The sequence below is a fragment of the Ammodytes marinus genome, assembly GCF_949987685.1.
Source record: "Ammodytes marinus genome assembly, chromosome: 24".
NCBI lineage: Eukaryota > Metazoa > Chordata > Actinopteri > Uranoscopiformes > Ammodytidae > Ammodytes > Ammodytes marinus.
In genome coordinates, this window is record NC_137228.1 from 10,565,662 (window position 1) to 10,576,708 (window position 11,047).

Consider the following 11,047-nt stretch of genomic DNA (forward strand, 5'->3'; position numbering starts at 1 on the left):
CACTGCAGGTGAATAGCGGGAACAATTTAACTTATAGATATTATAATGAAACTTTACCAGTTGATTACTGACATTAAAAAAATGTTTTTGTAATTAGAAATGTTCAGCAATGTTTAAATAAATAGGCAAAATTGGCAGTATCTAACTAATTATGCATACATTTGCATCTTTAATGTAGATGTTGGATAAAGCCAGAGTTAGTGATAAGAATGATTATGGAAAGTGTAGTTTATGTAAGTGCTATACAAGCTGAGATCTTTGGTTTAGAGTATTGAAAAAACTAATTATGAGATAATGAGCGTTAACAATGGTTGTATAGGAGAAATATACAAACACAAACAGACAAGGTTTAGTAAAATAAACAACTACATTGGACCTTTTATTTATACTAGCATGTAAGTAGACCTGTTCACCCAAAATTGACCTACGCTTGAAAAAACAATGTTTTTGCCTGCAATGTCTCGCCAATTTTAGTGCGCATAATATTCCTGTAGAAACTTCAGTTTTGTCACTTACATCACAACACAGTCAGAAATACTATTAAAAATGCAAAATTGAAAAAAGATGCGTCTATTACCTGTGCGCTGTGATTGTGCGTGTGTGACCACCAACAGCAGGAGGATGCAGCAGCTCTGCAGGTCCAGCAGCGACCACCTGTCGCGTCCACGCATCCTGCAAGTGATTTATTTACGATTCTGACAAAAGAAAAGACAGAAAGAAAAATATAAAATCCTTTCAGAGGTTGTGAGGGGCAGTGTTCATCTCCAGTGGACAGTTTTAACAGCTAGCAGGGTCAAATAAATCACTGGTGGGGAGGGGGGAACACTTCTCCTCCGACCTCTTGTCTACCTGTGGCAGCCTGCGAGCACCTTGATGCACAAGCAGACTGTGCACAAGTTGCACAAGCGAAGTGTGTCACCCGGGAGATAGTTACACGCGTTCCTGAAGGGGTTTTTCAAAGTAAAAGCTCCACTGATGAACAATTTCTGTAGTTTAAAAAAGTCCAAGGAGTGACAAAACAGTCGGTATGGATTATTTCCACCAATACAATACACAAAATATATAAATTAATGTATATTATATGCTGTAAGACATTTGTGCACACATAACTCTAAAGGTTAAATCAATTAGATTTAAAAGGGACTCTTGCATTTGTTTTTAAAGCTATAGTGCGTAACTTCTGTTGCCCACATGAGGAATTCTGAGTTATTACAACAACGATGTCTGCAGTGATCGCGCTTGGATTGTATATCTTCCGCTGACCGCTGTATGTCTATACTGAGAAATACAGTTTTGTGGAGCTGATAGGCTTAATCAACTTTGTGTCAACTCGTTTGGCAATGGCTTGAATGTAACAGGCATTAACCTATATAAAATTGTTACGCACTATAATTGCACGCTTTAATGTTTATTCATATTTAAAATGTCTATTGATTGGTTAAGGTAATTGCCCAAAACGTTTGACCCCCCAAAAAATGTATTTATTTTGAAAGCAGCTGCCTTTCTTATCCTTCATAAATCGTGCTCTAACTTCACAAATCTGCCTCCAACCAGTTGTTCCCCTCGGGCTCCAAAAAGCCTTAAAAATACTGTATGTGCATGTACTGAGATGACAGCTGTGTGGATATGTACAGTATATGCACATGTATAAAAGACCAGGATTTATTTTTGAGCATTTTTGTCTGTGTGTGCATGTTTGAGTGATTCTTCCATATACACATTAAAAATCTGTCTTTATAGAAGCAATGCCTAGGCCAATTTTTCAGTTTTCCATGTGTGTGACTGTGTTCAGACATGTTGGGCCTACAGTGTGGCACCTGTCTGTGGTCTGCGGCTAAAAAAAAATGCATTCCTTTGAGGAGAGAAAGGCTTCTCATGATGACAGATGCTCCATAACCACCCACTTACCCCTGTCCAACACGCGCACACACACACCCACACTTGCACACAAAAATGCCACAAATCCACTTCTCTTTCAAATCAAGCCAAAGTTTGAGTTGTATTCCCCCTTAAAAAATAAAGTGAAAAAAAGCATGTCTTTGTTACATAGCTCAGAAGGCAGAAGGAAAGTGGATGTCAGAGGGTTTGTCAGAACATGCCCTCCCCCAGCACCTGGATCCATACGCCTGAATAGAAAAATCTCTCCCTGTGGTATAATGTGGATCCCCTTGCTTCTCATTTTGGTTTCAAATCCTGTGAGCACACGTAAAAAAGATAAGCCCCACGTTTCAGCCTGGGGCTATTTTCTCAAGGCATGTGTTGTTGGTTAAACAATATATATGCCCTGTCACACTCCAAATTTAAATTCCATCCATCTTCTCCTCCCGCTCTCGGCTGTCAAAGCTCAGGAAGGAGTCATCTTGAAGGTAGCACTTATGTGGTGACCTGTAAGCGAGTGCAAACACCTGTCATATTTGCCTCAACACACAATAGGGGATATTGTGGCTTCCCACCCACCAGCAAAGGAGAAGACTATTGGGTTGTTACCCCAGTAGGGCCCCTGGTTCGGAATGACTAGGAACATTTCCTGTTGAATGATCAATGATAAATCATAAATCATCAAACAAGATGGTACATTTTGGGAGTTAAAGGCTGCACATGTGCCTCTTGTATTGTATAATAGATGTTATTTGATATGGACATGACAATTTCATTGGATGAACCAGATGCATTGTTTTAAGTGTATTAGCACACCAAAGTTAAAGATGAAATCAGCGATTCTTTAGAATGCTTATTGTCAAAATCTATTGTTGTCCAAATCTGTGAATATGTCCTCACAATCCACTACCTGTCCTTACTGTGTGTGAGCTCAAAAAAATCCAATGTTAATACACAGCCTAGGCTCTGTAAAAAGGCATGTTGCTAGCGACAGTGGGCCCTTTTGTTTACATACCCTTTGTTTACATTCCAGTTAACAGAGCCAAGGCTGTGTATTAACACCAGATTTATTTTCATGCAAACACAGTTCATACAGGTAGCGGATCGCGAGGAGATCTACCCTGATATAGACAAAAAGTGAATTTGACAACCAACATTCTCCAGAATCGCATTCTCGCATATTTGGCGTGTTGTGCATAAAATCAAAAGACTGCAATCACAATAATACACAGGCTTTTTATCTCACTCGATTTTTTTAATGACCATCAGTTTAGGCGACAGAGACTCAAGTTCATAGAGTTCACCAGTTTAACAGTGGGAGTAGCTCTGGGTATCAAGTGGTGATGAGACAAAGGGCAGTGGGGCTCCAGTACCATAGGTGTGGTGTCACTTTTATCATGATCTAAACTCAGCTGGTACAATATTTGAACGACCGCTCATTGTGAGTGTAACTAAATCCAATAGTCCTTTCAACAGGCAGCATTGTTATGTCCTGAAGCAAGATGGCACTATTTTAAACACATTCAAATAATACATATACACAATACAGGACTTGTAATAGAGCATTTGTACAATGTAGTATTAGCACTTTTACTGAAATAAGGCTTTGGAATACTTCCATCACTACTGCATAGATGTGACACAATAATTGAAGCAGGTCCGGAGTTTGTGTTCACATTACAAAAAAAAACAAAATAAAACAACACTTCCTTTAAGTTAAATCATTTTTTTAAACTAAATAAATAGAATATTTTAAATAAAATCCAACTATCAGGTTAAAAAACAAACTTTTTTCCGTTTCTCTCAAGTAAATGTATAAGAAAAATGGAATAACATTTTCTTTTTAATTCTAAACTATTTCCTATTAACTTCATTTATATAATAAACTTCTATACTCCATGTTCCTTCATATACTGTATTATAAAGTCTATCTTTTACACACAGATATGTGAGTGTCTGAGGACCTCTGGTGGATAGATAAGAAAGCAGCAGAGAGCAAAGACAAACATGTAACAAAAAAATTGAAGAGAACGCATTTCATGAGATAATATAATAAATAAATGCCCTCCAATATATATTAAACATTTCCTCTCTTTGGCACATTTTAAATGAGTCCTTTAGAAATATCGAAAAAAACACGTCCTCTCATCTTGCAGCTCTGAATTACATCTACCTGGATCTCTTTTTCTAATTATTTCTAATGATACGGTAATACCTTAAAAACAATAAAGTGCAAAAAAAAGCAACTTCTATCAAGCAAAGATGAAAAATATGTTGTTATAAAATAGATTAGCAAATAGGTATTTACGAAGACTGTGGATGTAAATGACCAGCAGTTAATCTGATTTGCATAAAGTGGATATAAAAAAGTCATCATTGTGCGAGTTATGGAAATGTATTGAGAGTCACTGCTGCTGGATTAATAGGCTACCCGTTGCCTGAGCCAGCATCAGGAAATATAAGCAATAAGGACTGTCCGTGGCATAGCAGATGTCCTTTTGATATCGCCCTTATTGCATGAATTTCACTTTAAAAAACTTTGAAGTTGAACTTGTAGTAGCAGTCATGTGGTTCAGTTCTCAGGTCAAGCATGATACACAGCGTCTAGCACCAGTCACCTGTTTGCTAAAGTGACACTACTTCAGCTTTGGTCCTCATCATTTGGAGGATCCGCTGCTGTTAAATCCACTGCTGTCTCCTGGTCTTGTTCATTTTGTGGATTGTCTAACTCCTGCTTGTGCGCCTCTTGGCCACCTGTCACATGACAGAGAAGATATGTCACTTCCACAACACATCAGCACGTCACACACTGTCATTACCTAGTTCACCTAAGCCTCGTTTCGCATCAGTGGTGCGGTTCGGTTTGGCTCGGCACAATTCATTTTTGTTTTCACAGTCAAAAGTTGGGAAGGGTACCAAAATAAGATAATCGTGCCGCACCTATTTTTGTCACCCTTTCGTTGGGGTACCAAGTGAATCAAAAAAGGTCCCTTAAGGGTGGAGTAACACACTCCATGTGAGATAAACTGCTGTGTGTAATCTCCTCAGCAAGCGTGAGAAGAAAAATACACCTCTTTGTATACCGTGCCATGCCGAACCGAACCGTGCTGCTGAGTGGAAATGAGGCACTGGTATCAGCAGCATTAATTAGCATCTGCGATTTACGTTTGTGACTCACAAAGAGTTCATGCAAGATCACGTGTGAGTCACAACTGTGTCGTTTCTTGGGTTAAAACGACCCGTTGACACCCCTCTGGAAAAGTATCTAATAGACATACAAACAGGAAATGGAGAAAGCAAAATAATGACATAATCTTAATGATATAATATAGTTGTATTCATGAATCAACATAACTCCTCACAGATAAGGGGGAACTCTTACACATGGAGATAATCAATTTGTTCCTCTGGCATTAACTTGAATATGTGACCCATTTTGGACACAATTTATGGTGTTCTTAATCATCATAAAAGTAACCATTCCAATAAACATGTCAATAAACATTTATTTATGTTATATATGGTTTAGGGAGCGAGTGAAAGAGAAACGGCAGGATACATGGCAATGAGGTAATGTCTTTATATGTGACTATGTCAGATTAATAATGGTAATGTGGCGATGGTGAAGCAAAGTAAACTGATGATTTAGTACCGTTCGGGACACAGAGGTTTCTTATTATCATAGTTTTGCATGTGATAACACTTTACTCACCGGTTCCACTGCAAGACACTGCAGATGCTGAGTTCTGGGTTGTTTCCTTGGAAAGCATTGCTGTGTTCTCTGTCAAATAATAAATACATCATCATGACCACAACACAACTGGCTACCACACAGTTCAAACTCTAGTTTACCGCTCCAGAAACTCAAGTTCTGTACAACCTGCATTTGACTATTTCAGGTATTTGGGCCAATTTTAAAAGCCAGAGTTTAACCAAAGCTGTGCAGAAAGTAGCTCCATTGACGAGACCATGAAAATGATTTCCATTAGAGATGTTTTAATAGAGCAGACTAGAGATGAGAATGAGACAAACAGGCGTATTACAGTGAATGTAGTACGTTTAATATAGAGGATTTTTTAAACATTATTTAAAAACAACAACAACAACAACAACTCATATTTGTACCGTGTAGTGCAGTACTTGAGTAACTTCTTATTATCATAGTTTTGGATGTGATAACATTTTACTCACCGGTTCCATTGCAGGTCACTGGATATGCTGAGTCCACGGGTGTTTCCTGAAGCATTACTGTCAAATAATAGAAAAAATGATCATGACTACAACACACCTGTCACATTGTGTAAACTCTAGTTCTGCTGCATCTACACTTGTGTAAAATGTTCTAAAACGTTATCAACAATTTATAAACAAAATGATTGTATGATTGAAAAATAAATATTTAAATACTTTTAAAAAGTTGGATGCAAGTGTTTTTTGTTCAGCATGAAAATGATTTACAATAGAAATGTTTAAAAAAAAATTGTGGATTACAATAGATGTAGTGTTTTACCTTGCATTTCTTCTGCAACATTTTCACCATGTTGTCCTGTATGAACAAATGTACAGAATGTGACTCAATGTTACTCATCATTAATCATCATGTTCACATCCTGGATTTTTAAAACTTGAGCAACAAGTGTTATGCATACATGAAACACTGGATTACTTTGATGTCGATGGAAACTTATAAAACGTGACGATTCCGGTTTGAAATGGCCTCAGCAGCACTGTGGGAATGATCTCAGGCGGTGAGGAAGTTTCCAGGTATTAGTCTCTGCCGAAACACAGCTAAAAAGGCTTGTCCCGTCTTGTCCTTTGAGCTATATAACTTTCATTCTTCTGACTCAGGCTTCTCCTATTTAAAATACTTGTTTGACTTAAGCTTACTAAACCAACACCACCATTACTCTCCCTCAGGATAGAGGCCACAGTATGTTCCTATTATATTAGTGACAACACTGACATTTCTATTTTAAATTAATATTTTTTGAACATGTTATTGTTGCTGAGTTATCTTTCAAATAATAAATAAATAAAAATCATGACGGCAACACTCAGTGTAAACTCTAGCTTACTGCTCCGAAAACTCCAGTATTGCAGGTATGTGAGGTCACTGCAAAGCTATGGGACTGGATATAGTATCTATGATCTAAACAATCTGAAAGTAGCCTAAAATATCACCATGAGAAAATCTTCACCAATTTAAAAAGGTAGAAAACAAGTATTTAAATAAATACTTATAACATGTTTGAAGCAAGCAAGTTTTGCACTGCATGGCAATGATTTACATTAGATGTTTTATATAGAGCAGACTAGAGTGGAGACATTGGATGAAGTGTCTTACCTTGCGCTGCCTCTACATTATATCCACCACCATTCTTTCCTGTATTGAAGTTGAACAAATGTACACAGTAACTCAATATAATATAAAATAATAAAAATAATGACACTTCTATAATTGTAATGTAACAATAAAATATCTTTAATCTCCTTCAAGTTAGTCGAAAGAAAGTCGAATGCACATTATCCTTAAAACCTAAAGACGTGAAAATTGTCAGCTAGAGACACAGATTTGTTAGGTGTATGCATTAAGGATAACACCACAAATACATTTTCAATGTTAGATAAACACAATTTTGGGGTGATTCTTACCCTTTCTGCATTTGCAAACGATGCAAAGGGAGACGCAAACCAACATAAAGAGTCCTGCTACTGTAATGAGGAGGATAAACCGATAGCTCCGAAGACCTACAACAACAGGAATGAACAATTCAAAAAGACAAAGCAAATTGTTGCTAACTCTGCCATAACGTTTAATCTTGTTTACATGGAAACTCACAGATGTATAAGGGGTTCCTGACCCGATCACTGGCTGCATTGCTGACTGGGTTTTCCAAAAAACACTGCAACTCTTTCTCCTGAAACTCCTAGAAGTTAAGCAGATTGTTAGTGGGAAACTTAACAAACACACAAACACACACACACACACACACACACACACACACACACACCATCCAGGAAAATCAGTCACTGATTTATAGCAGTTAATCTCATCACCATCAGAGAGCCAATAAGCATGCTTGATGTGCCAAGATGTAAAAGTGCTGTTGATTGGCAGGCATTAGGATGAGTTCAATGCAATAATGTCAAATGTAGTGTTAGTGAGGACCTATTTCTATGTTAGCAATACCTATTTCTACTGTTGAAGTAGAAAAAGTTGACATTTTATACCTTTGTTTTATTGATCACTTTGGTTGACTGTATGTCGCTTGCCCCCCACACATACTCGATTGGTTGGGCGTCAGTGGTCTCGCCCTCACAGGTGAACAGGCAGTAGGTCTTCTCAGGGTGGCACCATGTGGAGAGAGAGGGTATGTGGACAGGAGCTGGTACAAAGAGTGAACAATTTTTTTTTTAAATATGCATTTCGCTGCCACCGGCAATGTTGTCTTAAAACACATTACAAGCTTCACATTAAAATAGACATACAATACAATTAAGATAGATAAGACATGGACTCTAATTTGATTGCCTGCCATAATTTGCCACGACGCCTATTTAGCACACAGTGGACTGGAGTAGATCCTGAAATCCTTCTTTGAACTGAATCGAATTTGATTTTTAACCGGGCATCGTTTTGAATGGAATCAAAACGTGGGATGCCAAAAGAGTCACACCCCTACTGCATACTTCAGGATGAAACTAAACAAGCCATCTGTGGGCCATGTCTCATTGATAAAGCCTTCTCTTACAGATGACATGGAGCCTAGTGATGCCCGTGGCCTTGTTGTTGATCTCGTAGGAGTAGTTGCCGCTGTGGTTGCCATTCAGTCCAGTGATCGTCAGCTCTCCAGTAATATTGTCCAGTTTACTGTGATCTGTAAATACACACAGACATACATAAAGGGTTGGATTTCGCTTATAAACACAGATCTTGCCTGCTGGAGCAACAGAAAACCAAAAATAAGTAAGAATGATTCTGTGAGGGTAGTTAAAGTGTAAATTGTTTGGATTACAATAAATTCAAGTGTTGCAATATATTCTGGAATTGTTTGCACTCTGCTACAAGGGAGTAACAAGACTTGAGGAGTGTGTCTTCATAAATGTAGGGTACTTCAGTAGAAATAAAATGTATTTTTTTAAAGGGGTTTGTGTGTGTGACTGTACCTTTGAATTGCCGGTAATAGTCGTGTCCGCCTGCGTCCCACAGTGCGGCCATGTCAGCGCCGTGTTTCCATGTTATGCTGGTGATAATACCGGTCACAGAACCTGGCACCAGCACGACCTCACCGCCTACTGCTTTATACACTGTTTCGACTGCAAAACAAAAACAATACATTTCTTTTAGCACTTCATAGTCTGCAAACTTATCTCATACTGTTGGTTTGTATATAACAGTAATTGGAGTAATGTAGAAGCAGCATTTTAATGTTAAAGCTAGTTGATGTGAACATGTAACAAATTTGACTGATAAAAAGTAATATTTTATACATTGATTTACTCAAATGCTGTATTGAAGTACAAATCTACTTATACTCTCCTACAAGTATACACTACAGGAAAATATTGTACTTTTACTGCACTACTCTTATATTTGATGGATAGTCACTACTACACAAAACTACTACAATATTTACCTTTTTAGGGATCAATAATAAGCAATGTTATAATGTATAGGTTATTCAATTGCAACGGGAGTGGTATTTTTCTGCATTACTTTGTATACTATAAATACATTTTGCTGATAGGCCATTTGTAGGCCTATGTGTTATGCAGCATTTTTTTAACACTGTGGAACTGCTTCTTTTACCTAAATGAATACATTCTATTATACCACAGATAAAGATCAACAGTGGTGGAGAAGAAGAAAAATTTAATAATATTAATAAATGTGCCTCTAGAATCCAGCATGGAACAAAATTGAGTTACATTAAGTAGCCTACACTTCTTAATTGACACTGTACTGTAATTCTAAAGAACAAAAACCCTTAAACCCACTTTAGCCTAACTTAATGTTCACACCAATATGTTTAAACAGTTTAAAGCAGTCCCTACTACTTTATGATACAAATATAACGAATTTGATGTCATACAGTTGAGGGTGGGAGTGGCTGTATGTGTTTCCCTAAACACGCACAAATAAATGGACTACATATACGTATATAAAAACAAATATGTAGGCCTGCATTTGAAATGTTACAGGTAGTTATTTTCGTATTATTTCAGGACTTACCAAGTTGGTTGGCTGAGAGCGCGGCGGGCAACAGAAGGAAGTAAATAAATAAAGTAAAACTCTGCCACATTCTGTTCACCTAAATGAATGAAACTGAGATTAAATATAACTTCAGAAAGGAAAAACTCGTCTTTATCTAAATGTTCAGAGACTTTTTGAAGTATGAACGTCAGTCAAACAGGAAGTCTAAAATGTCACGACTGCTTGAAATCGAAAGCAAAGTAGGAAGTGACAGCAGGATATGATGAAAGCGTATACGTAAAAAAAATATTATTATTATTATTAAAATAATTTATTTTTATTTTATTCTATATATTTTTAGTCTCACTCATTAGACAAACAGGGTAGTTAAGGACAGGAGCAGAATAAAATAAAAACAATTATGTAAAATAATATTAACAAAACCTGCTTCCGTTTTTTATGAGCTGTAAATATTAATATCTTTTTTATTTAATTTTGTTTCTTTGTAAATTAAATCCCTTTTCTGTCATTGATAGTTTGACCAGTCCAGGGTATATTCAGCATGATCATTATTCAGAATTATTAGTCTATTATTCTTTCAACGAGCCTTAAAGTACAAGAGCAATCCCTGTAGGATGTTATCACTCCTTTGGTTGCCATAATGGTTGCGATTACACCATTGTTATAACTAGGATATACTTATTTTTACTGTTCCCTAAGTGTTAAATCTTGCCTACTTTAATATAGAAGAATAATAGCTTACTTGCCTGATAAACTTTATTATCATTGACAAGATAATCATTCATGTGTTTTTTTTTTTTGTGAAGTCATTTAAACATAAATTTTGTTTATTGTATTTTTATGATTTTCATTTAGTTTTGTATTGTTTTTGATATGTCTGAAAAAAAAAAATTCAAATGTGCACAATATCTCAGATAAATGATTGGTTGTATAATATGTAGTATATACTTTGCA

General features: G+C 36.7%; 2 protein-coding genes across 3 annotated transcripts in view; both read right to left on the reverse strand.

Annotated features, from left to right (window-relative positions):
- LOC307269817 (uncharacterized protein) overlaps window positions 1–878 on the reverse strand; it is a 41,752-nt gene extending 40,874 nt beyond the window's left edge. Inside the window, exon 1 of the mRNA XM_080052887.1 lies at window positions 578–878. Coding sequence (XP_079909013.1) covers window positions 578–671 — 94 coding nt within the window. The 5' untranslated portion in view covers window positions 672–878. The remainder of the gene's footprint in view (window positions 1–577) is intronic.
- Window positions 879–3,131: 2,253 nt separating this feature from the next.
- LOC307270124 (uncharacterized protein) lies at window positions 3,132–10,315 on the reverse strand. 2 transcript variants are annotated; one of them, XM_080053290.1, is made up of 12 exons: window positions 10,112–10,315; window positions 9,046–9,195; window positions 8,631–8,756; window positions 8,110–8,264; window positions 7,718–7,805; window positions 7,531–7,626; window positions 7,223–7,261; window positions 6,389–6,424; window positions 6,070–6,126; window positions 5,591–5,659; window positions 5,057–5,143; window positions 4,511–4,632 (listed from the first exon to the last, which is right to left on the reverse strand). In XM_080053290.1, the coding sequence occupies exons 1-11, from the start codon at window positions 10,179–10,181 to the stop codon at window positions 5,085–5,087; spliced, it is 945 nt and encodes a 314-aa protein (XP_079909416.1). In that variant the 5' UTR covers window positions 10,182–10,315; the 3' UTR covers window positions 4,511–4,632; window positions 5,057–5,084. The 2 variants fall into 2 exon arrangements, with proteins under 2 accessions (XP_079909415.1, XP_079909416.1); XM_080053289.1 differs by lacking the exon at window positions 5,057–5,143 and having other exon boundaries at window positions 3,132–4,632.
- Window positions 10,316–11,047: the final 732 nt, after the last annotated feature.